The 27,161-nt window shown below is 40.4% G+C and overlaps 1 protein-coding gene across 1 annotated transcript in view; it reads right to left on the bottom strand.

Moving 5' to 3' along the window:
- The window catches only part of gpc5a (glypican 5a), a 195,862-nt gene that overhangs the window by 66,533 nt on the left and 102,168 nt on the right, over positions 1-27,161 (bottom strand). The window contains exon 8 of the mRNA XM_061741683.1: positions 14,244-14,406. Coding sequence (XP_061597667.1) covers positions 14,244-14,406 — 163 coding nt within the window. The remainder of the gene's footprint in view (positions 1-14,243; positions 14,407-27,161) is intronic.

Below are 27,161 nucleotides of genomic sequence, written 5' to 3'. Positions count from 1 at the left end.
TGAATTCCTTCGCACAATCCTTTGACGGCTTTATCGAGCAAACTGGCGACCTCAGTCATTCAGTCACACATCGGAGGCAGACAGTCAGATAGCCAAGTAACAGGATGAAAAAGCAGGGAGGAAAAATTCAGTATTCAAATACAAATTGCTTCTTTGAAAACCTTTCAAATTTCTGCTATCAGTCTAAAACTAAAATGTTTAGACTTTAACATTATACTTTAACTTAAATGTAAGACTTGGGTCAGGTTTACTCCACAACTCTTTGTCTTGTTTGAAATATCTCTATATCAACGGGAATTTGGAGCAAATCACATGTTGTACGATGTTTGGGTATTTGATCTGTACTTTGATACAGTATAGTAGGCTGCAGTCTTCAAGCAGCTTGTGTGTTTCATAAGACTGCAATTGTACTCTAAATCAGTAAAAGATTGTTATAGTTGAAACAGATGCAGGGTGAAGTTGCATAAATATTTTATCATTATAAGCCGTTTGCACTGACAACACAATGTAGAATGACTGATTGGTGTGCAGACCAGAGGGATGCTGCTTTACACTTTGTCAAGTGGTATCATTCAGATCATGTAGATTATGCGCACCCACTGCAGCCCATTCCAATTTGCTGTTAATTTACTCAACCCATTGTTTTTCCTACTAATTGTTCCCCTACTACCACTAGTTGCAACATAAAACCAAAGCAGACCAATCCACCTCAATGCTTAAAACTTACCAACACATGGATTGATTAATCTGAGTTTTATTAAACTTAGAAATTTGCATCATTTCTCCTTCGGTAGGATTAATGAAGAAGCGCAGACAAGCTAACTGAGATCTGATTCTCTGTTTGGGTTCCCAAACATTTGCATTGTGCTTCAGTGGTACTCTGTAACTGGTTTATTTATGTATGCATTATCACTTAATTATTAGAAAAAATAACTAAATAAATTACCTCCTAAAAAGTAGAAAAGTATAGCTGAACTGTTGCATATTCCATTTTAATCTTTAATTATGAAACAATCAATGACTGTGTTTATATTAAATACTCGTGTTTAAAATAATGAGCCCAAAGATTTGAAACACTACCAGGAAGTATACTGGGGAAAACATCTGTAATTATCGATTTGTCTTTTCAAGAAATTGCTTGAAATTACTTCTTCCATAGTAGTTATTTTAAGCAATCACAGGTGACAGTTTAAAAGCCAAATATTTTCCATATTTTAAACTTAAATAATTACACCTTTATGTTGTACTATTCATAACTATATAATCAAGGTTTTTCCTCGATAAATTAGTATGATCAAATGTGGTGCTAAATGTATTGATTAAAATACCTAACAGTATTAAAAAGTATTTAAAATGATCTCTAATTACAACAGGAAAGATGATGGTAATGACAACTACCACTGGTATAAATTGGAATGAAAATGAAAACTTTTTCTGTATACAAGTCCTCTTAATAATAAAGTGTATTATTATTCTCTCTTTTTTTTTTACATGATTTATTTCAATCATGGGCTTTTGTTGTGTCACAGTGCAGGACTGTATGACACGAGTGCTTCTTCCAATGCTGTCTAATCCAACCTCTTCTTATCTGTCCCAGTGACAGCTCTGTCCTTAGCAGCTGGTGCTCTGGGCCTCTGGTGTCGTTTCCAATCCCCCCATGAGCTCAGTCTATGTATTGACACACATGTCTCTTCAGCTTCAAGACTGATGCATGACAAGAGTGTTCATGTTGGACAGTGGGTGGATGGTGCTGTTCCCTTGTTAAAGATCTTCTATGATCGCTTTTGGCCTCCCTTGTGTTCAGCAGCCTGTGTTCATTGGTTAATTTGTGTTATTTGTGGTCGTTTAGATTCTTCAACCAATATGTGCGGATCATTTCAGCAAGCATTTACAGTTGTAATGAGTAATTCCCAGTCTGACCATCTGGAAAACCACAGTCACTGTCCTTCAGTTAGCTATGTGGTATTGACGTAGCTTGATTATTCAAAACATTTATGCATGCTGTTCTACAGCCCAAGTTCCAAATATAAACCCTATTACAGCTCTTCTATATCGGTCACATTCACAAAACCTGACCCATTGAACTGTATGGTCCAATTAACATTTTACATACAGCTGACAACACACAAAAAAAGAAGTGACATCACATTTACCTCGTTATTAAATACTCATTACACACTCAGTTGGCCACATATTTATTCTTTTTGGTTACAAAAATAATCTTCCTGAGATACAAACTTTGTTTTTTGTTTTTTTCGTTAGTTCAGAACGTTAACCTGATCATGTGATAACGAATCAATGCAGGAATCCACATAGAAAAAGCCTACTGGTCAAAGGCTTAGAAGACATGGCATAAATGGTTTTGACACCACTGTTACTGCTGCAGAGGCAGGCAGGAGCCACAGCGAGTGACCTAATTTGATCTCATACTGTAATGAGGATAAATATCTTCTAATAGGCACAGCCAAGTCCTGTAGGGCCTGGTACGAAAAGTCCTGGCAGGTCTCAGTAGCAGCCCTATTAATGGAGCTTCCACGAAAGGGCCACAGTGTTATCCTTTATCTCTCAGCTCTCTAATTTATATGGCAAATATAATGCTTTGATCACTGGAAAAAATGGAGTTTACTGAGTGTTTGCTTATCCCCCCCCTTGGACGTTTAAATTGTCTCCAAATTTAGAAAGTACACAGCAAAACCACCAGTGCTAAATTAACACTAGACAAGGGTGTTTGTGTCTCCACTTTTTTTAGTTCTATGTTAACACTATTTAGATTAAAAGTAACAAATTCAGAGTAAATTTTAGCAAGTGTTAGTGAATATTTTAAGTGAGACATGCTTTGCAACACCTGCAGTGTTACATTTACCATACCCTGTTTCCAATATCATGTATTCAACAATTATCTGTGTTCACCAGTATTAATCCTGAACACCATCCGTGTTGGAGGAACTTTGGTTCAGTGTTAGATAAAAAACTATTTAAAAAAATAATAATCATTTAACACTGGTGATTTTGCTGTGTAGGAGTTGGATTGGCAGCAGCTACACTGACCGCTCGTTTACTCCCGGCCAGTGTGGTAGAAGCTCAGATAACATCTGAAAGTCTCTAGCTGAGACACTATTAGTTAATAAGAGTCACGATAAAGGACCCTCCCATTGTGCTTACAGTACTTGCTAGAAATCGATTTGTTTCTCTCCTGCTGCCACTGTGTCTGACAGATGTCTTTTGACCATGCAGCACTCATGGTGCAAGCAGTCACAGTGTCTGCAGCTGAACGATGCCAGGCCTGATAAGAGGCCTCTAGCTCCCTGTTGGGACTTGAGCATGAAAAACCTCTTACATCTTCTCTGCAGGCATTGTTGGCAGGTCACAGAAATCTAAGAATCTATTTGGATAAAAAGAAGCAACAAAAATCGTGTTATTCCCGTTGTAGTGTGCACATGCTGAAGCTAAGAAGAAACTTGAGACTGAGAAATATATGTTTTGTTGGCCCTGCTACTGGAACAGTCAGTGTTAAGGATCGCACCATGAGTCAGTTTATTGCCAATCTAAGCAGCACATATTTTTCATCTGGAATCAATTCCCTAACAGAGTTGGGATGCTCCATGCAACATTTGGTTGGGCGTTGTATTGCTGAAATACAAAAGGCGTTACCCATGAAAATGTTGTTGTTCTAAAACCTACAAAGTAATGTTTGACTGGTGCTAAATTTCACAGGAAAAGCACATGACATGATTGTACAAATAAACCATCATGAGTGCTGGCTTCTGATAGCAAAACTGGTGGTCCCTTTCTTCATTAACCTTGAGGATGAAACGCTCATGATTTGGCAAACAAATTGAAAGTTTGGATTCCCTTCGGTACCAGCAGGAGATTTTGAAACTTCATGTTAACCCAATCAGATCTGATGCAACATAAATGTCACTTTCAGACCTGAAGAAGCGATACTTTCATGCCCTGAAGTCTTGAAGGCAATGTAAAAGTTACATCATGATTATATTAATTAACAAAAAAGAGCCAAAAGTTAATGATTTATATTAAAAGCCAAAATATCTAAACTGGCTTTTAGTTCATATCGAAGACTGATAAATAGGGTTGGAGATAAATAACTGACTTATCCTTAGGACACTAAACCCCACATTATCCCCCCGAATATGCTCAATGGGATAAGATTTGGTTGAAACAATACTTTACATACTGAATACACGTATATACATATCTAATAATTGTGTCTGTGTGAATGGCAAACTCTAGATAGATGCAGAAGATTTACCATTTTGAAACTGCTAAAATTGTAGAAAGCTCTTTAAAATAAAGCCTCAAGTCTGAATGAGAGAGGTCAAGTTCTGGAAAGAGACACCAGTTATTTATCTTGCTTCGATGTTTAATTATCTAAGTGAAAGTCTGAGGTTGCTCGGATGCTCACTTCATAAAAATAATTCTGAGGAACTGGTCGACACATCACATTAGTTTTTTAACTGTTGAATCAGGTTTTTAACATTGCAGTCATATTGAATACATGTAACATTTAAAGCATGTATTCAATTAAAAGAAAAACTCAACCGAATATTATATTTTTTAAATATTTTTTCAGTTAGACAGAGTGTGAATTATTTACATATCATTGCATCTGTTTTAACATATAGTTTAAATAGTTTCCCTTTCTTTTTTTTAACTGGGGTTGTAGTAGCTTCGTAGGTTTTCTGTTACACATTAAAACACATAAAGGTGTTGTGAACAGCTCTCTCACCTACACTCGAAATGATAAGTTTAAGTTGTGGTGTCTGTGTTGCACTTTAGCAAACCATGCCACATTGAAGGCATTTAAAAAAAAAATCACAATCTACCATGGTGTTTGTAACTTCTCAAAGTGAAATAAAAAAGTAAACGAATCCAAATGTTGCATCAAGAGTGTTTGGATCAGCACTCATCCACATGCAATGTATCACAAAAAGTAAACTTTTCCCATGGCTATATTTAAAATCATATAATGACTGTGGCGATGGAGACATCATTCACAGACCATTAGTGCAAGACCAAAATGTTTGTGGCAAGTGGTGGGTGGCTGCTCTGCAGCCACTTCTCCACAGATGGAGGTGAGCAGGATACGATCAGATTAAAGAGGTTTTATATGGAGTGAGATGTTTCAGTGGCCATCCAGCTGGCAGTATCCGTACCTGTTCAGAGTCACTGCTGTGGAGATCAATATAATGGTCTGGGAAAGGACATTTTTTAAAGGTGATGCCTGACACAGTGGTGTGTGGACAATGAAGAGTCTAAGCATTTACCAGCAACCTGTCTTACCATGATTGTCATGAAAATTTACAAGGCACTTCCTCTAAGTCTGACAAAGCTTTAAGAGAAGCATGTTGATATAGATGATTTCTTTTGGCATACTAGGGATTTAAAGGTTGATTATGTGCTTTATATAGCATTTAAGATGTGTTCAGTGATATTCAGTAAGTGTTTACACTAAATAAAGTTATGTGGAAAAAGAAAAAGTACCCCCTCTCTTCATTCTGAAGAAATACTTATTAGGGGAAGAACATTTTTTTTTTAAATCATATGGTATCAAAAATTAAATAAATACAACTGCAGCACAATACATTTTACACTGGGAGGCTTTAAATGTCCAACTTTGCAGCAGAATAATAAAATTATGCTGTTTGGAATAATTTGATGAGAATGAATGTAACATACTATTGATTACCATCATTAGGTTAGCATAAGTTAAGTCAGTCACACTCAAATGGCTAACTTTGGTTGGTGCGTTCCAGCCTGCTTGAAAACCACTCTTCAGAAAACCTATAGGTGACGTCAGTGGGTTATTGTCTGGTCTATGGTAAGAACACACATCATATGATTCAGTAGCTTGTAAAACCACCTTAACAGCAACAATGACAGTATTTGCCAAATCATTGTCAGAGAATTTGAACCCAGACGTCTTTACAAGGTTGCATCAGTTGCATTGAGGTTTGAAGACATTTGTCTGTGCACAGCGCTCTCAAAGTTCCATCACAGCATGTCAATCAAGTAGAGGTTTGGACTTTGACTGGGCAATTACCACAAATATATTTATCTTTCAAATGAATGGCTCTCATTTGACACAATACTTTGGTATGCAGTGGAGTTCAACAAGTCTAAGGAATTACCCTTCCACTACTGCACTTGACAATTCATATGAGGCATTTCAAAAAGGTGTTTTTGTTCAGATGCAACTCAAACCTCAGTTGACATGACATGAGAAGTCTGCACAGTATGCACGCAATGCTTTGTTGCATTTTAAGTTGAAGAGCCAAAATAGCACAATTGTATTTATCATATTTAAAGCTGGGATAGGAAACATTTTGATATTGCTTAACCCAGTTTATTTATAGCTATCACAGCAGAATTGATAATTAAGAATCGTCCCCCCATACCGGGAAAAGGATTTATGATTGTCAAATACAGCCAACAGTAACCATACAGTCAACAGGCAAAAGAAACAACTATGAAATATAATTTACAAAACTCAAACATGAAAATTAAATCTTTCTCTGTCTTTTTTGTGGGTGTAAAAAAAGGTTTTGAAAAACACTCATTTAAACTTGTGGAATAAAAACTTAAAGGGAACTGTGCAGACAGTGCTTGGGCCCACACAGCTCCAGAGAAGCTAAATGCATTATAGATTTTGTTAATGAAAATTACAATTATGTCTATTATAATCAGTAATTGAGGTGTTAGTTATAATGCTTTACATGCTCTGCAACCGGATACAGAGCAGGACCCGGCCATCCCACAATTATTTTGACATTAATGCAGTCATCAGGGTTAAATGTTGGTTTCATTTAATCAAAAAACTCAAGTCAGGGTGAGTGTGTTTATTGAACCAACTGGCAGGTGTGTATCAACTGTAAAAACTGGAGGCAATATAGGGAAAAAATATGTAAATGATCCTAGATACATGCTCTGTTCCAGAGATGGGGAACCCTGATTCTCCATGGCCGTGGTCCTGCATGTTTTAGATGTTTCCTTGCTTCATCACACCCTGATACAAATGGCATCATTATCAGAGTTTTGCAGCCTTTAATGACTGCTGAAGCTGATGATGATTCATTAATTTGAATCAGGTGTGCTCAAAAAGGGAATATCTAAAAACTTGGAAACGGCAGGCATTAAAAACCAGGGTTCCTCACCCTTGCTTTATTATGTCTTGGAAACCTGAATCTTCTAAGTCAGACGTCACTGGACGTCACTGGCATTCTATGTTGAGTCTACTAAAGAGAATCAATCTGTTGTTTTCACTTTGTGCTTTCAATATTACCAGTGTGTTCACACAAAAATACATTTTTCCCCCTCATTAAATGTTTACAAAAAAGGGCTATCTGAAGTGCAGGAAAAAAAACAAAAAAACACTTTGCTCCTAATGATTAAATGCAAGATGAGGGACAAAAGGACAAACAACACACAGACTTTGGATCTTTGATCTTCCTGAAGCGTGACAAGCTCAAATCACTTCATCTTGTCAAATACATAACATTTTTACACAACAGTAATTTTGCATAATGAGAATAATCCCTTAAAAAGCCTTGTATTGTCTGTAGTGAGCTCATCCCATTTGATTTCCTTATCGCACAGATCTATCGCCAGCAGATAAATATCAAACCCACAAAGGAGGGGGATTAGGGATAATTGCAAAGAAAGAAATCCAATTAAATTATACATGGTCTTTAAGCCCTATATCTGATGATGAGATGGTAATATCACCGTTGTCAATCTCCTTTGACTGACTGGCATGCTTTTCATATAATGGCAGCGTAAATCTTCCATAAATGCAGACCTTGTATGAACACCTCAATAAAATAAAATAAATGTACCACTCTCCTTGTGATTTCATCCAGTTGTGTGTAACGGTATTTTATTTTTTCACATCTTTTCATTTTTAATTGCTCTCGTCTTTGGTGAGACACCATTAAAAAAACATTGGTTTTGATATCAAATGTAGGCATTTTGGTTGCTGGTTCAATAGCTGCACTTGATTCTGGTTTTTAGGGCCCGAGCACTTGCAGTGCGAAGGCCCTATTGTATCTGTAGGAATTCTTCTTCTTCTTCTTCTTCTTCTTCTTCTTCTTATTGTTCTGACAAAAGGAAGGCCTTTTTGCCCCCCTAAACGTGCCCAAAAAGTCACCAAATTTTGCATGCAAGTCAGGCCTGGCGAAAAATTTGATATTTAATGGTTTACATTAATGGGCGTGGCAAAATGGCTCAACAGCGCCCCCCGGAAAACTTTGTGCCTCAAGCCCCACAATGCGGTTTGTCGTACATGCACGAAAATCGGTACACACCTGTATCATGGCCCAACTTAAAGAAAAGTCTCTGGGCGTCATGTCGAGAAACCGAACAGGAAGTCGGCCATTTTGAATTAATCGTGTCATTTTGGCGAAATTTATGCCTTCCTTCGGCAGTTAATACGGCCCGAACCGTAACGTGCACCCAGGTGTGTTATACATCAAAATGTGCGTCTCCATCCTCCGACACCACGCATTACTTTTCTCTTTCAAAAGCATTACCGTGGCGACGCTAGACGCCGAAAAGCGCGCCCACCCTTCATCTGATTGGTTCAGACAGAAAAAACTTTGCGCCTCAAGCCCCTCAATACGGTTTGACGTACATGAACGAAAATCGCTACACACCTGTATCATGTCGCAACTTAAAGAAAAGTCTCTTGGCGCCACGGCCGAAACCGAACAGGAAGTCGGCCATTTTGAACATTCTGAATTAATCGCGTAATTTTGGAGCAATATATGCCATTCCTTCGAGAATTAATACGGCCCGAACCGTATCGTGAACCCAGATGTGTTATACATCAAAATGTGCGTCTCCATCCTGCGACTACACGCATTACTTTTCTCTTTCAAAAGTGTTACCGTGGCGACGCTAGACGCCAACAAGCGCACCCCCCCTTCATCTGATTGGTCCATATTTGATAGTTCCCCAAAAGGCACCAAATTTGGCACGCAAGCCAGGACTGGCGATAAATGTGATATTTCATGGTTTGCATTAATGGGTGTGGTAAAATGGCTCAACAGCGCCCCCCGGAAAACTTTGTGCCTCAAGCCCCACGATACGGTTTGACGTACATGCACCAAAATCGCTATAAACCTGTATCATGTCACAGCTTAAAGAAAAGTCTCTTGGAGCCATGGCCGAAACCGAACAGGAAGTCGGCCATTTTGAAATCTGATTGGTCCATATTTGATAGTTCTCCAAAAGTCACCAAATTTTGCATGCAAGACAGACTTGGCGATAAATTTGATATTTCACGGTTTGCATTAATGGGCATGGCCTAACGGCTCAACAGCGCCCCCTAGAATACTTTTCTCTGCCATAACTTTTGAATGGTTTGACATAGAGAGTTGTGGGTGTTGTCATGGGACTCTGTAATGAGTCCTTAAGCTTCGTTGGCCTTAATTAGCCCCGCCCCTTCTTCTGATTGGTTGTCCCTTTTTTCTGCTATAACTTTTGAATGGTTTGACATAGGAAGTCATGGGTGGTATCATGGGACTCTGTAATGAGTTCTTAAGCTTCGTTGGCCTTAATTAGCCCCGCCCCTTCTTCTGATTGGTTGTCCCGATTTTCTGCTATAACTTTGGAATGGTTTGACATAGAGAGTCCTGGGTGGTGTCATAAGATTCTGTATGGAGTCCTTGACCTTCATTGGCCTGAATTAGCCCCGCCCCTTCTTGTCATTGGTTGTCCCTTTTTTCTGCTATAACATTTTAATTGTTTGACATAGGAAGTCGTGGGTGGTGTCATGGGACTCTGTAATGAGTCCTCAAGCTTCGTTGGCCTTAATTAGCCCCGCCCCTTATTCTGATTGGTTGTCCCTTTTTTCTGCTATAACTTTTGAATGGTTTGACATAGGAAGTCGTGGGTGGTGTCATGGGACTCTGTAATGAGTCCTTAAGCTTCGTTGGCCTTAATTAGCCCCGCCCCTTCTTCTGATTGGTTGTCCCGATTTTCTGCTATAACTTTGGAATGGTTTGACATAGAGAGTCGTGGGTGGTGTCATCAGATTCTGTATGGAGTCCTTGACCTTCATTGGCCTGAATTAGCCCCGCCCCTTCTTCTGATTGGTTGTCCCTTTTTTCTGCTATAACTTTTCAATGGTTTGACATAGGAAGTCGTGGGTGTTGTCATTTCTGATACTTATGGGGGGCGGTGGCCGTGAGTGCGAGGCCCCGTTCATTGCTGCTTGCAGCTTTAATTATTATTAGGGCCCGAGCACCTTCAGTGCGAAGGCCCTATTGTATCTGTAGGAATTTTTCTTTCTTTCTTTCTTTTTTTTTCTTCTGACGAAAGGAGGGCCTTTTTGCCCCCCTAAACGTGCCCAAAAAGTCACCAAATTTTGCATGCAAGTCAGGCCTGGCGAAAAATTTGATATTTAATGGTTTGCATTAATGGGCGTGACAAAATGGCTCAACAGCGCCCCCTTGAAAACTTTGTGCCTCAAGCCCCAGAATGCGGTATGTCGTACACGCACGAAAATCGGTACACACCTGTATCATGGCGCAACTGAAAGAAAAGTCTCTTGGCGTCATGCCCGAAACCGAACAGGAAGTCAGCCATTTTGAATTAGTTGTGTCATTTTGGCGAAATTTATGCCATTCCTTCGAAAGTTAATTCAGCCCGAACCGTAACGTGCACCCAAGTGTGTTATACATCAAAATGTGCGTCTCCATCCTGCGACTACACGCATTACTTTTCTCTTTCAAAAGCGTTACCGTTGCGATGCTAGACGCCAAAAAGCGCGGCCACCCTTCATCTGGTTGGTTCAGACAGAAAAAACTTTGCGCCTCAAGCCCCATAATACGGTTTGACGTACATGAACGAAAATTGGTACACTCCTGTATCATGTCGCAACTAAAAGAAAAGTCTCTTGGCGCCATGGCCGAAACCGAACAGGAAGTCGGCCATTATGAACATTCTGAATTAATTGCGTAATTTTGGAGCAATATATGCCATTCCTTCGAGAGTTAATTCAGCCCGAACCGTATCGTGAACCCAGATGTGTTATACATCAAAATGTGCGTGTCCATCCTGCGACTACACGCATTACTTTTCTCTTTCAAAAGTGTTACCGTGGCGACGCTAGACGCCAACAAGCGGACCCCCCCTTCATCTGATTGGTCCATATTTGATAGTTCCCCAAAAGGCACCAAATTTGGCATGCAAGCCAGGCCTGGCGATGAATTTGATCTTTCATGGTTTGCATTAATGGGCGTGGCAAAATGGCTCAACAGCGCCCCCTAGAATACTTTTATCTGCCATAACTTTTGAATGGTTTGACATAGGAAGTCGTGGGCGGTGTCTTTTCTGATATGCTTATGGGGGGCGGTGGCCGTGAGTGCGAGGGCCCGTTCATCGCTGCTTGCAGCTTTAATTGTATTTAATATTGTATTTTTGTCTGTACGGCCTCACGTACCGTTTCAAAGTTTTTGCACACACTCTGGAAAAACTAAGGGCATTCATTAAAACTGCATCTACTCCATAGTGATTTAACCTCATGGAAGCCAATTTATGAACTCTGCTGCTAAATAAAGCTGCAGTAGCTGTGGTACAGATTTCAAAGCTGTACTTCTGGCACCAAATGAAATGAAGCATATTAACATATCATTTTAAAAGGGTATTAAAAAAAAGACAATGAATGGAGGCAGCTTTTACTTATGAACCTACAGAGAATTGTTGCTAGAATCTGCAGCTTTCTCAAACTTTACTGTAATACTGATCGCTCATTGTCCATTTTGCTCAAAGCAATGAACTACTCACAAAAAGCTCAGCAGTTAGAGAGAAACTGCTTAACAAAAGGTCCCTTTTCTACTGTGTAATTTGGGTTAAGGAGGCTTTACTATTTTTCTTTTTTTCCGTGCGAGGATTCAACTAACAGGGCTGGTACTATCCAACACTTACAATGCAGCTGTGACTTTCCTGAGTGGGTGGCTATGGTCCATTTTCACCTTCAACCCATGTGACCAAAACATCTTAAAAGTTGAATTGGTTAACATGGAAAGGGTCCCAAATTACCTGCATGAGGTACAGGTGATTATTAACTGGAAAACTGAATTGAATTGAATTGAATTGAATTTGTAGGCTTTTTTATTTACAGGATGGATGGGACCTCTGCCCCTGATACAGTGCGCCTTTTTGGCCTGTAAATACACTATGTAGCCAAGTTGTCTTGCTGAGATCAATCTTGCAAGATCTCATTAAGGCAAATGTCACAGAGGGACATCAACCTTTTTGCTAACCAAAAGCTAACCGACTTACCAACACCAACACTGCAGTCTGCTCCAGACCAGGTTAACAGCCAGGTTTATTTAAATCTGGTGCCTCATTGTTCAGTCAGGAGTCCTGCAGATCAGAATCCAATGTGTTTTGTCTGTTTTGGAAATTTTTGCCCATTTTTGAATGAGCTTGTCGATGATGAAGCAAAGGGAACTTATATTGAGAGTGTTTCAGGACCCGTTTGCTTTTCCGGACAACTACCTTCATGAACACTACCGCTTTTTCTGGGGGTGCCATCTGCTACCTGTGCAGACTACTGGGTGCCAACCTGCAGCACCGCACCGAGCGAAGCCGCGCCCTCACCGTTACACAGGTCATCTGTGCTAGGATCAGATATTTCGCAAGTGGACTTACGTGCAGTGGGGGATGCCGAAAATCTTAGCAAAGCCACTATTTGCCACACCATCAGAAGAGTGTATTTGGCATTAAAAGAATATATGCACATCTTCAATTTATACCAGTCCATTAACCACCATCATTAACCAAACTCATATTAACCTAGTGTGGACAGGTGGCAATAGTCTATCTGCCTTTGAATAATACTCACTGGATTAATGTTAGCCACTCAGTTAGTCCATACTCTATATTTCTACAGAAATGTGTGATTACGTTGCATATTCAGAGGAGTGATGTAAGAATCATGTATGAAGGGGGCAGTTTCTATGGGAGAATCCACTTATTTGCAGAAGTGTAATAGACACGCTTTTTGCGAATTTCCACATCTCTGGCAGCGCTGGATGTGACGTAGCCGGTCAATCTAAAGTAATCAAAATCTAGTTTCCAGCTGTTTTTGGCTTCATTAATACGATGAAGTTGTCCTGTAACACTACTTAACCATTATGCATTACATAAAGGCTTTTCCCTCTGAATAATCTTGTGAATGATCATCTGCTGCCTTCATCATCTGGCAATTTTCTCAACAGCGGTAGCAGCAATTGCAATAATTTATCAAAGACTAGATGTTTTAGTCCATTTTCTCCAACGTTGAGATTTTCTCTGTCGTTGTTTTTAAGAGAAGCCCCCAAGAAACTGACCCTGCAGGGAATCCTCTGTGTTGGTGTGAGGGTCAGGCAGCAGGGGACAGATGTTCAACAGTGGTACCAACAGACAGTGGGTCATAAATATAGGAGACAGGCTGATCTGGCCTATGACAAGGAAAGGGCAGCTCAGCTGTAATGGGTGATAAATGTCAGCGCCCCCGACAGCCTCAGATGAGTGATTATTTTTGCGACTTCCCTGAGCCTGAGCTGCTGAAGCCTCTAGTCAGACTGACAAGCAGTAGAGGAAACATTTTCACAGATAGAATGGCTTGTTTGGATGACCCCAGCTTCCTTGCAGTCGCCATAGGCAAAATGAGAGAGGTGATTAATCAGGTTGTTAGCATGTTTGATGGAGAGTAGAGAGAGGAGAGGACGGACCCATGTGCTGAGAGAAGAGTGTGAAAGAGCTCTGTCGAGGTGATTCACCGAGGGTTGCTGAACCACTCAGGAGCAATAATTTCTGAAGTTACAGGCCTTGATTGCAATAATGTCCCCATAGCAACTATTATCTTTAATGACTATTATTACAGCTGTCATAAAATGGGGACTGGAGAAAGGCTTCTTAAAATATTGTATTACACGGAACCAGTTTTGGTTGTCTTCACTGATGAAAAACTAGGCTTTTCTTTAAAATCTTTGAACTTAAAAAGCTAAATGGAAATTATTATTTGGGCTGTAAGTTCAATGACACATGAACCCTCCTTTATTTGATGTGGTTGACTGTTTTTCATTCTTTTGATCTTGTGTGTTTTGTAAATATTAGATATGCTCTTCATTAATTCAGCTTACTATAGAGCTTTGTGCTGTGTTCGGAAACCTGTTTGTATTTCTTGTATTTGTCTGGAACCATTCAAGCCAATTAGTTGACAAAAAGGGACTTACGTTTGGAGACTCTGGAAACTTTCTTCTTAACCTCGCCACCACCCGAACCACCACAGCCGTCCTCATCATCACAGTCACCGCTGTAGCGTCCCTCCGCGTCTCCACTTCCTGTTTCAATCTGATCCAGTGTCCCCAGTTTAGGTATGGACTTCCCTTGCAACAGCTAGTTGAGCAAACAGACACATTGAAAATACGTTTAGGGGTGAAATGCACATCTTTAGCCGAAGGAAATTAGTTTAGGTTAGTTTTTTTTTTTGTGTGTATGTGACAACAACAGCTTGTTACATTATGTTATATTACATTCAATATTCACAGCAGGATACACTGAACAAGGTCCTCTTATGGCGAGGACATTATTTAGAAAAAAAAAATCAGGAAAATGCAAGGCAGCCACTCATTATTTTGCCAATCAGCAACAGAACTCTAGACATAAAAAGCAATGAACCTGTACAGTAGCTGTTCTGCCAATGGGGGTACGTTTAATTTTTTTTCTCAAATTATATTCCAAAACTTTTTAAAATCTAAATTATAAAATGCATTTTTATTGTCCATCCATCCATCCATCCATCCATCGTCCGCCACTTATCCATTCCCGGGTCGCGGGGGCAGCAGTCTCAACAGAGATGCCCAGACTTCCCTCACCCCAGACACTTCCTCCAGCTCTTCCGAGGGGAGTTCGAGGCGTTCCCAGGCCAGCCGAGAGACATAGTCTCCCCAGCGTGTCCTGGGTCTTCCCCGGGGTCTCCTCCCGGTGGGACATGCCTGGAACACCTCCCTAGGGAGGAGGGACATGCCTGGAACACCTCCCTAAGGAGGAGGGACATGCCTGGAACACCTCCCTAGGGAGGCGTCCAGGAGGATCCGATACAGATGCCCAAGCCACCTCAGCTGACTCCTCTCAATGTGAAGGAGCAGCGGCTCAACTCCGAGCTCCTCCCGGGTGACCGAACTCCTCACACCATCTCTAAGGGAGCGTCCGGCCACCCTGCGGAGGAAACTCATCTCGGCCGCTATTTTTATTGTGTTAAAACCAAAAGCTACAGAAAATGCATCACTGCTGTTAAGCCACAGCTCTGCTGGAGGTTCAGCCTATGACCAGAAACTACCTGTTGTGCGCCCTGGATGCACTTTAGCAAACAAATGTGATTAGAAGAAAACATCACTTGTCTCAGGTCAGTCAGGATTCACATATATTTTAATTTTTCAATTTTTTTTCTTCACAAGCTTCATTCAATATTTGGCTGAAATTTTAGCCCATTTGTCTTGACAGAAGTAGGGTTTGTCGGTTTTCTTCCTTCGATATGCCTTTTCAACATGGCCCACAAATCTTCAACAGGACTGAGGTCAGAGCTGGGAGATGACCACTCCAATACCTTCCATTTTTGGGCTTACGTCATTTTACATTTAATTTTGAGCTATTTTTGGGGTTGGCTTGGGAAGCAGGGACTTTTGAGGAGATTTCTTGAGATACTGCTTCGATAAATAATCTCTTCCTTCATTATGCCATCTATTATTTAAACTGGACCAGTCCCACATGCAGCAAATCTTCACAGTTGGGATGGTCTCCCGGGGGCAGAAACAAACATAGGTGCATTTCCATTAGCGATGGTTCTGGATAGGTTTTTTTGTGGTGAGATCGTTGACGTGTGTCTCTATTATCAGTCCAGGCCCTGCAAAAGAGGCCTTCAGAAACCTTTACGGGCAAAGGATGTTCCTTTAGTAGGAGAGGTACTCAGATTGGCCTACAGGAACTATCAGGGGGGGATCTCTGCTGATTTGGATTTCCAAATTATGTTTGGCCCTGGCACGTAAACATAAATCACGTAAACATAACTCATTTAAACTTATTGGAACCAAAACATTTTGTCGCGAGTATATTGAATGAATATCGAGATTACAAGAAAGAAATGATAGATAGACCAACAAGTTTGTTACAATAATAAAGAGGTCCAGCGGAGGCGTTTATTTTACAAACAACAAAAACAAAAGGAACATGTCTGTGCCTTTCTGTTTACTTATTTCTTCTTCTCTTTAGCTGCAATCTTCTTTTCCATCTCTTTTTATGCTGTTGGCTGTTTGTGAACTGTGAAAAATTGACATTATTGCCATCACGTGGTAGGCTGTATTGTTTGTTCGGTCAACCGTTGTGTTGCACTGTAGTGTAACGGGGACACTCTGGCTGAAGGGTTTAAGGAGGGGGTTGGCCCTGTCCGAGGCTCCCGTCCGGTGGGTTTACTTTGAACTCCTGCTAATGGAAAAACACCTAATGATCACTATGTCCAAATATTTCAGTTTTTGTCCAACACGATCACAGGACACAACACATAAATCAATATAATTGTCCTCATGTGCTGGTGCAAACTATAATCTGGCTTTTATTATGGCGACTCAGGAGTGGTGGCTTTGGAGTAGTGTTTATTTCCTTGCTGTGCTGACTTTCAGCTCCTGTTGGTAAAGAACACATTTTACTGTTGATAACACTTTCCTAGTGCTTTAGGCCCACATCTTTTGTTGGTTGAGAGTTCATTTGAACACTGAATCAAATGCGTTCCTCTCAGGGACACAAAAGCCGTCATCTTCCTGAGTGGTAGGGGCCGTATGCTAAATGCTTCTTAAACTTGCATAATTATTGTTTGAACAGATGAACCTGAGACCTTCAGGCACCTGGGAATAGTTCCCAACGATGAACCACACTTGTCAAGGCACACGATTTTCATCATGATGTCTTAATAGATTTTTCTTCGTTATAGCACAATGTCATGAAACGTGTCTGATGTTAATGCCTAAAATACATCCAGAGAAAGGCAATCACTTAAATCAAATGATGTCAGATAGCATAAGAGAGGCTTTTATGTCGAAATATTCTCCATACTATTTAAAACCTGTTTAATCCTGTACAAGGGCCTATACCAGCTCAATTCAGGTTAGAGACAGGGGTACACCCTGGACAGGTCGCCAGTTCCATTGCAGGACCACATATTTATACAAACAACCATGCACGCTCACACTCGCAACTCAAGCAATTTAGAATCAATCGACCTAGCATGTATGTTTTTGGACTGTGAGAGGAAGTCGAAACACCCGGAAGGAACCAACGCAAGCGCTGGAAGAACATGGAAACTTCATACAGAGAGGCTCCCGCCGGGACTTGAACCAAGAACCTTTTTGCTGTGAGGTATATACATCCATCCATCCATCATCCATCCATCCATCCATCCATCCATCCATCCATCCATCCATCCATCCATCATCCATCCATCCATCCATCCATCCATCCATCCATCCATCCATCCATCACTGGACATGTTCTGTTTTTCTGACCATTCTCTATAAACCCTAGACATGGTTGTGCGTGAAAATCCCAGTAGATCAGCAGTTTCTGAAATACTCAGACCAGCCGGTCTGGCACCAACAACCAGGGCCACGTTCAAATTCACTTAACCTTCGTCTGGTGTTAGGGTCGCCACCGACCCGTTCTTAGGTTTTAAATTCATAAAACTACCACAAAAATGCATTTATTGCATCAAGGCTTTTTGACTTTGTCGGGAACCTCTATTTCAACAAAATAATATCCAAAAAATGTTTTTCACTAAATTATAAAATGCTCTGGTTGAAATTGTTACCTTTTTGGTGCTAGGGTCGGTTTCGACCCGGTTATAAAATAAGCTTATAAAGCAATAATTAGAGCCAAAACTGAAATCATAAGTGCACTGTCAGACAGCCAGCTCCTCTCCCAGTCATGTGAGCTTCAGTGGATTCTCATTTTGGATTTTTGTTTTCCAGTTTACCTGCACAGAAACAAAAACAAATAAAGTCGGGCATGTCCAGACGTTTAGGGTCAATTCACTAATTTCACTTGCAGAGTGCACATCTCCAGTTTGTAGCATGCAAAGATGAGAAGAAGATTTACAGTAAGCCAAGTTCTGGACTATATTTTTGTTGAAAATGAGAGAGACGACAATGAGCAGAATAGTGATGCAGAGGAGCAGGCTTCTGAGGAGGAAGACGATGTGGAGTATCATCCAGAAGACACTGACACATCTGGTGAGTCTGACGAGGAGGTCACTGGTGCTGAAGCTTATCCTGCTGAAACATTCAAGTCCAAAAATGGAAAGATACTTTGGAGCTCAGTACCTCAAGATGTACATGGCAGGGCAGCTACTGAAAATGTCATCAAAAGGACCCCTGGAATCACAAGGTTTGCTGTGACAAGAGTCAGTGATATCAAAACATGTTTTGAGCTATTTATGCTATTGTCAATAAAAAGAGTCATAATTGCTATGACAAACCTTGAAGGGAAAAAAGTCCATGGCGACATGTGGAAAGACATGGATGAGGAATGCCTGGATGCTTATATGTTCTTCTTCTTGCTGGAGTGTACAGATCCTGCAATGAGTCCACTGATAGTCTCTGGGATGCATCGACAGACAGAAATATTTTCCGGGGAACAATGTCACTTCAGACCTTTCGAATGATATCACGATTCCTCAGATTTGACAACAGGGATACCAAAACAAGATCTGACGAGCTTGCCCCCATCAGGGATGTCTGGGAGAAATGGGTTCAGCTCCTTCCACTGATGTTCAACCCAGGACCAGAGGTGACAGTGGATGAACGTCTTCTCCTTTTCCCAGGAAAATGCCCCTTCTGGCAATACATACCCAGTAAGCCAGGGAAGTACGGCATAAAAATCTGGGCAGCCTGCAATGCCAAAAACAGCTATGCCTGGAACCTACAGATTTACACAGGCAAAGCTGCGAGTGGCATCCCTGAGAAGAACCAAGGAAAACGTGTGGTCCTTGATTTGACTACTGGCCTGCAGGGTCACAATATCACTTGTGACAATTCTTTAAAGTTCTATTGCTGAAAAAATACTTTTTTTTTTTCCATTTCCGTGAGGTAAATGTAAACGGGTCGAAATTGACCCATAACACCATAGATGTTACTATAGTTAATATTATTAAAATGAAAAAATTGATGAAACAAATTTATTTAAGAGATGTGTTCTAATACCCCTCAGTAATAGCCAGGTAACACAACAACCTTTTATTTATTCATATGATTCTCTTGAGGTTCATTTTACCAGTTTTTAAAATTGAAATCAAGGGCTATACTGACAAAAAAAGGCCCAGAGGCCCACACCAAAAATATTAAAACCAATATTTTCATGGATAAGGAAGCCTAACAATGTAACCAAGAGATGATAAACAAATTGGATGATGGATAATTGCTTTTAGTGTATTTTAGAGATGATTTAAAACACGGGTCAAAACCGACCCGTTAACATCGGAGATGGTAACAGAAAGCTAACACCAGACAAAGGTTAAATCACCTTTTGGTATATACATGCATGTATATTTGTATTTACATTGTAGGTTTCAGTCTTTGACAACACCACCTGTAAATGAATCCATAGTACAAGCTGAGCTACATGATGTTCATCCTTCCACCATGGCCTACAGGCCAGTTCATCTTTCTGCTGTAATGCTGTGCTGCAGAATCTCAATTAAAGACTTTGTGTATTCGACACTGGGGGAATAGGAACACTAATTGGCTCATTTAAATTCATGGTGCATCATTGGATACAACAGAGAATGCTTTGCGTTGATCAGAAAGGTAGTGTCTATGGTAATTAGTTACTGCTGTGGTTCAGAGCAGGCAGGGAAGAGAGATAGTCAGGGTTGCTGCCATGGCTGAGCTTGGACATATTTGAGCCTTTCTGCAGTCTCTGCTGTTAAAACATGACAGTTAGATGATGGGGAATACTGACCATTTGGGCACTCTAAACCTTCCTTCTGATTTTGGCCAAAAATATGACCAAATACCAAAAAACAGCATATGGAGAACAATGAGTTTAGTTAGTTCTCTAGTGCAGCTTTTTCCAGGGATTTAACTGGATTTAAACCTTTTTCAAGAGGTAAAGCATTGCTTGAGGGCCCAGTATGTAGAGTTTAACACTCTTACATTCATCATTAAATGAAGTAGCATCTTACAATCATGAGATGGGATATATTCACCTATTTATCCTTTCTACGTAGCTGAAAGGTCACACTTGTTAATGAACAGGAGTGTGTTGGTGGTCATTGATAGATTCATTCAATCACAGACACTTCTCTCATCACAACCTTAGTCTTTCAAAAACGTTGACAGATGAAAAATACCTGAACGTTGACTGACCTTAGTTCTGCTCATGTGAAATTTCTACGGTCAGAATCATTTCCCATCCTAATAACTGACTTAATGCAGATTTTTTTCTGCTTATATCAAACAGATTCATCATGCAGTGAAACGGATCTGACAATTGTAAAGCAAACTTTGAGATGTAAGGATTGATCACCAAGCAGTGCTCTCATTCAATACAAACCACTAAATCTGAAAGTTGAGTGTTTAACTTCCCGGGGGAGCTTTGTGTTGCTCAGGAGAATAATGTAAGTGTAAAATTATTTGGACATTTTAAAAACACTCTTAACAGGGATTTTTTGCCAATTATTTATTCAAAACAACTACATAACTTTAAAATAAATTTGTAGAGACCAATATTGGTGCAATTCTCAAAAATAAACACCATAAACCTACAGTGTTTTTTTGTTTTTTTTTTGTTTTTTTAATAAACCTGCAATCTAGAGGCTGTCAGTTTCTTTCTGTTGCTCATGATCAAAATGCATTGTTGAAGTAATCACAGCTTCCTTTGTTTGTTCAAAGATGTGAATTTCTTGTCTTTCCTCACCAGACAGAAGACCCACAAGGTCTTAACAGTTGGGTTTGGAAGTGGGCCAGGTCATTTTTCTATTCTTTTTTTTTCTTTAGGGCCTTTACAGCACTGGTAGTCAGGACTACTTGTAGTACTGTCTTGCATACAAACCATTGCTCTCTTGTAAGCAGACTTTTTTATAACACTGCTTGAAGAAAGCAGAAATTGGCAGCAAGTTCACAAGGGGATTTTCAGTCAAACTTCATCATGAAAAAGTTCCAACTTGGTCATGCTTAATAACAGAAAACACATACAGGGACCCTTTCTCAATCCTCTTGGCATCCGATTTAAAGCAGAGCTCTGTGTGAATTAGAAATCCTGCAAAGGTCCATCCGTCTGCTCCATCAAGAACCCTCTCATTTCACCTGTCCTTAAAACCCCTAACATATCTTCAGAAGTTTCTCCAGGTTGTGAATTATATTTCGTAGCAGCCATGTATAAGCCTTTTTGACTTTGGCCTTGTCCCTGAGCACCTGACATCTTGTTGTCACAACTTTAGGTCTGTGGCATGTCGTTTCGTTCTGATTATTTTAGTCTTTCGCAGTTAATTTGCACCATTCCTCCTCTATATATTTTTCACAACCCCAATGATTGCTCACAAAACTCTGTTTGATTGCTTGCTGGTCACACTTCAATACTTTGCATATTTCAACAGTGTTTCATTCGTCTGAAAGGTACTTTTTTTTTTCTAGGCAAATAATGCCTAGCTGTTATACACACCTTTATGGAAGGTCTGAGTAATGTAGTAAAATACTTTGTGTTTTTGTAAAAGACAAATGCTTGTAAGAGTTTGCATGTGTTTTTGGTTGGAAAAGTTTGAAAAGTTCAATATTCTCTATCTAAATGCAGACTCTAGTGGATATTTCTGCTTCCTTATTAAAATTGATCACAGGCATACTATTCGTCGGCAGGGTGAGATAAGGTAAAGAAATAATATAAACAATAAATGTGAATTTGTTTTACAATCAAAGACTGGTCTAGAGTAAATATATATTTGAAAAGATATGCAAAGTGTAAATTATGGAGTACAGAGTTCAATTTATAGGAACAGTTTGAACTTAACGTGGTTTGAGTAATTGAGTCTTTTCAAACTATCTTCTTGTTTCACAGCCAACTTGTTTGTCTCAAAGCCATGGAAAGGTGTTATATTTGATCGACCCTGTCAATCAACAAGCTACTCGATTATTTTACTTGTCTGGGCAATGGAAGCAACTGCTTAGTATTTGAGTGTATTGAACAGCCGCACTTCCATTACGGACACACAATGAAGTGAGCCCCAACTGCCTAAGTGTGTTCGTCTCTATTCTGTGAATGGCATGAGATTGTGTCTAACACTGGCTGGAAGACAGATGCTTTAAATTTGTTACAGGTATAGAGCAGCCCCCTGGGCAAGCCTCTGGCTGCTATTGCGGTGCTTGGAGAGTAAATGGTGACCAGGAAAGTACTAGCTTCTCTTTTCATAAACAAAACTGCCTATGTGCTGATAAACTGTACTGCTAATTAGCCATTTTCTTTTCTTTGGAAACCATTGCACCAATTTAAAGAACATCACCAGAGATAATGATGAACATTTTTTCTGTAAATCCATTCACTAGTACATTTTGTTCATCATTACCCAAAACAAAAAAAAACATAATTACTGTAAAACAGAGAGGTAAGTGAAAAAGTTTTGACACCATTTTAAATAATTACAACCCTACAGTAACCATTTAAAAGACAGTACAGCTTACAAAACCTTTTAAAGACAAGTAGGTGCATATCTCCTCTTGATTTCATCCACTCTGCCCTATACATCAACTTGATTGTAAATATTTTAGGCATATTCATGTATAAAGAACAGAAATGAACAAACAGTATATCCATACCAAGGTTTTCGCCATAACTACAGGACAGGAAGTGGAAATGTATTAACAATATATAAATACTAGTATATCCCCCAGTAGGAATTTTTTGTATAAATCTAATGTGAACACTTTTTAAATGTTTCTTTCATTAAAATGTCTAATTAGGGGTAATAAATGTAAGTCTTTATCATTTTAGTAACAAAGGTATAAACGTGTTAGAATTCAATACCTGTTTACTTCAGTTGCTTATTTTTGCCACATTTATTCTTTTTTTTTCTTTAATTTTTACAGCCGATGTGACACTGTCACTGCCTCTCTCCCACTTTAGATCCCCTTGTTTGCACTGTTATGTGGCTTTCATGTAATTAGCTAATTGGAAGAAAGGTTGCAATCCAGGGTTTTTGCATTATATTTGAAATTTAACATTGTACAAAAAGGGCCATTATTTACAATGGGGACTGTGGCAGCCTGACTGAGTGTATCTAATGGAGTTCTGCCACAGATAAGAGGCAGAAGACACAGTTGTAACAATTTAGCTGTGAAGCAAAAGGGTTCAAAAAAATAGCTTTGTTGCAATCATGGTTTGAAGTACCTCTCTGTAATTTACCAAGTCTTGAGGAAAAAGGAAATTTAAGCAGACATGGGAAAACATTATTACCCTACATTTATGAATCTTGTTTATAACTAAGTTGCTTTTCATGTACAATTCAAAAGCTGAGGCCTATTCAAATTGAAACAAATGTTCAAGATATTTGGTAGAGCTGGACTCAAATCCTGGATGTCAGAATATTTGTTCATTAGGTAAACATCTGGTTTTTACATGAAGTATAAAGATTGTCTTTTTCCCTCCTTTCTGCAACCTCCGTAGGCTCTCATTCAGTGGCAGCCATTAATGTCACCTGCAGTAATGCTTCAGTTCATTATAGCTGTTATATGGCATGCCAGAGACTTCAGCTGTGTGGTGCACTTAAACCTGAATGATGACTAGTTGGTAAAAACTCCCCCATCAATTTATATGCCTAGAAAAACAGATTTTTTTATTCAAGTTACAGTCCATGTAGCACGCTTGTTTTGCACACTCCTCTGTTGGGCTTGCATATACAGTATTGCTGGCACTCCAGCCACCCTTGGTCTCCTCTCAAGCATGTGCACTCACATGGTCAGTGTTGTGCATTCTCTGGACTTAACATGGGATATACATGCAGTTTACCACACAAACACATCATGGTTGACCACAGGTATCCTACATGTGTTTCGCATGTGGTCGTGCAAGTCCTTGAAAAAAAAGGCAACACGTTCATGACCTGCAATACACAGGTGATCTCTGGCTGCATTATGTAGGTAAGTGTAGGTAAGTGCACCAGTTGAGGGTAGGCAGGTAACTCAGGAAACTCTGCAGTCTGCTGCCAGATGTTATTTTAGGTTTATTCTTCCTGCTCTCGGCGAAGGCGGACAATTTTTTTCTCTCGCTCCTTCCCCATCTGCCCTGCTGTTGCTCTCTGTCTTGTCTTCTTCTTTTCGAGTCTGTTGCAATCTCAGATGTCTTTCTGCCAGTATCTGGCGCAGGTCACAGCTGTTGGGGTGGGTTCTGTCAGGTCCCGGGGGGGACCAGGCTGCACTGGGGGCATCGTAACAGTCCAGTAGGTGGGACATTGTCTGTACTGCTCCACAACTGCATGTGTCTTCTGTCTGGTAGCTCCATGCTTTCATTCGGGGTGATTCCTCCCTCCTTCCAGTCCTGAGCTCGTATGTTGAGCTGGTTCCATTCATCTTTATCTTGTGCTGTCTTCTCAATTTATTTTGGAGCTTCTTTCTGCATATCCTCAAAAAATTTTAAAATCCTAGAATTGGTTAGGTGGTCGCTCAATGCAACCAAGTTTTCTCAATGTTTTTTCTCCCTCCTCTTTCCTAGTGTCAAACCTTTTTCTCGGCTAATGAAAGGGCGGTTCCTACCCATGGCTGCAGCCTCAGGCATCTGTTTACCCATGTCTTGTGTTGTTTGTTTGTTTTTTCTTTGTTCTCTTTGAACGGGCTGTACTGGAATTACTTTAGTTGTGTCTGGACGCTGGCTCAATGACAAATAAAGAATCTTGAATCTGAATGGTCAAACCTCAAGGAGGACTGTAAAATATACTGTCAGTGTTTCATGTCACCAATTCCCCACATTGGTAAAACCAAGGAAACACCCTCTGATCTTGATGGCATTGGTTTAATGCCATCTACAATGGCACTGGTGTTTTTCTCTGCAATGACCACAACAAAATTAGTTTAATCTTGATATGGACACCAGTTGGGAGAATTCCACTGAAAATATACATTTATGGCTTCCGGCTTAGCTTTACATGGGGTGAGACGTAATTAGCGGAGCTCCTGCAGAGTTAATTTTAATTCAGCATTTATTGGCACTTTTTGTATCACTCCCACGGCTTTGGTTTTAACTAACCTATTTTCAACGCGGTTACTTCGACGACTTACCACGGAAATGCCTCCAAAGTCCTTCAAAGCGGGGAATAACCCTCCAGCTAACCCGCGGCCTGCTGCTCATGCCGTCTCCTCGCCCCGCGGTGATTCCCCTCCTCCGGAGAGCACCTGCGCTGCGCAGGTTCCAGCTGCGGAGTTCAGCCGGCTTAAAACCGAACTTCTCTCCGCTCTTCGCAATGATGTTGCGGCTGTATTTAGGTCAGAGCTTCAGCAAGCACTGAACGAGAATTTAACGTCCATTAAGTCCGAGCTGCTTTCCCTTAAAGCTGATCTTTCTGGCAGTATTTCCTCCATGAAGGCGGACGTCGCGGGTCTCGCAGCCACGGTCGCTGGGATCGAGCTCTCGCTCTCAAGCTGCTCAGATGACATCGTTGCTCTCCAGAAAAAAGTTGATCACTTGTCGAAAGAATATGTGAGGCTGGAGGACAGATGCGAGGATTTGGAGTCAAGGTCCCGTCGGCAGAACCTGCGGATTATTGGCGTCCCGGAGGAGGATCCTGACTCTTCATCCGCAGCAGGTGTTTCCAGGCTCCTGGCGGAAGCCTTCTCCCTCGACGCAGAGCCGGTGGTGGACAGAGCCCACCGCACCCTCATGCCGAGACCGAAGACCGGGGAGCGGCCCCGCGCAATAGTGGCAAGGCTCCATTACTACACCGACTGCGCTGACATCCTGAGAAAGGCGAGAGAGCGGCAGCGGATAAAAGTCCGGGGTATGAGCATCTCCGTGTTCCCGGATCACACAGCCAAGACAGCGCGGGCGCGCGCTGCCTTTAATGACGTGCGCCGTCAGCTGCGGGAGATTGAAGGAGTCCGGTATGGATTGCTGTACCCCGCCCGGCTGCGTGTAACCCATGATGGCCAGCAGCGTGACTTCACGTCGCCAGATGAAGCCCTGGCATTCATCAGGAAAATAAAAAAAGTGACTACCAGCTAATTTTCTGGGACGATTTATCCAGCTTGCTGTCCATGCGGGACTCTGGCCCGGGGTGAGTGACTGAGTCAATTCAGAAAATGGGACTTTATGTCGTAATTTTTTTTTTATTTTTTTTTTTTTTTTATTTATTTATTAATTTTTAATTTTTTTTTTTTTTTTTTTTTTTATTATTTATTTATTAATTTTTTATTTATTTTTTTCTCTTCTAACTATCAATGGGAACAACACCGTTTAAAATTGAAGGCCTAATCATTTCTCTGGTATGATGCCTTGATTAGAAAATATGCACACACCCCTGTCTTTGCTTAAATTGTGTGCATGTGTGTGCGTGTCTGTGTGGGTGTGCGAGTGCATATATGTATATATCATTGTTCTATAGGCCTAAGATCTCCTTAATTTTAATTAACGTTTGTTGTTACCCTGACAAGACAGCGATCGTCAGAATTGCTCAGATTGTTGGTTTCGTATGCCTCCATGCGGGACTCTGGCCCGGGGTGAGTGACTGAGTCAATTCAGAAAATGGGACTTTATGTCGTAATTTTTTTTTTTTTTTTTTTATTTATCAATATTTACTTATTATTTTTTTTTTCTTCTCTTCTAACTATCAATGGGAACAACACCGTTTAAAATTGAAGGCCTAATCATTTCTCTGGTATGATGCCTTGATTAGAAAATATGCACGCACCCCTGTCTTTGCTTAAATTGTGTGCATGTGTGTGCGTGTCTGTGTGGGTGTGCGAGTACATATATGTATATATCATTGTTCTATAGGCCAAAGTTCTCCTTAATTTTAATTAACGTTTGTTGTTACCCTGACAAGACAGCGATCGTCAGAATGGCTCAGATTGTCTGTTTCATATGCCTCATATTTTATTTTTTTTTTTAAGGTTTTAACTCTGCAGGAGCTA

This window comes from Cololabis saira, chromosome 2 (assembly GCF_033807715.1).
Source record: "Cololabis saira isolate AMF1-May2022 chromosome 2, fColSai1.1, whole genome shotgun sequence".
NCBI lineage: Eukaryota > Metazoa > Chordata > Actinopteri > Beloniformes > Belonidae > Cololabis > Cololabis saira.
The sequence above is the reverse complement of the archived record's forward strand: the minus strand, read 5'-3'. Positions and strand labels throughout refer to the sequence as shown.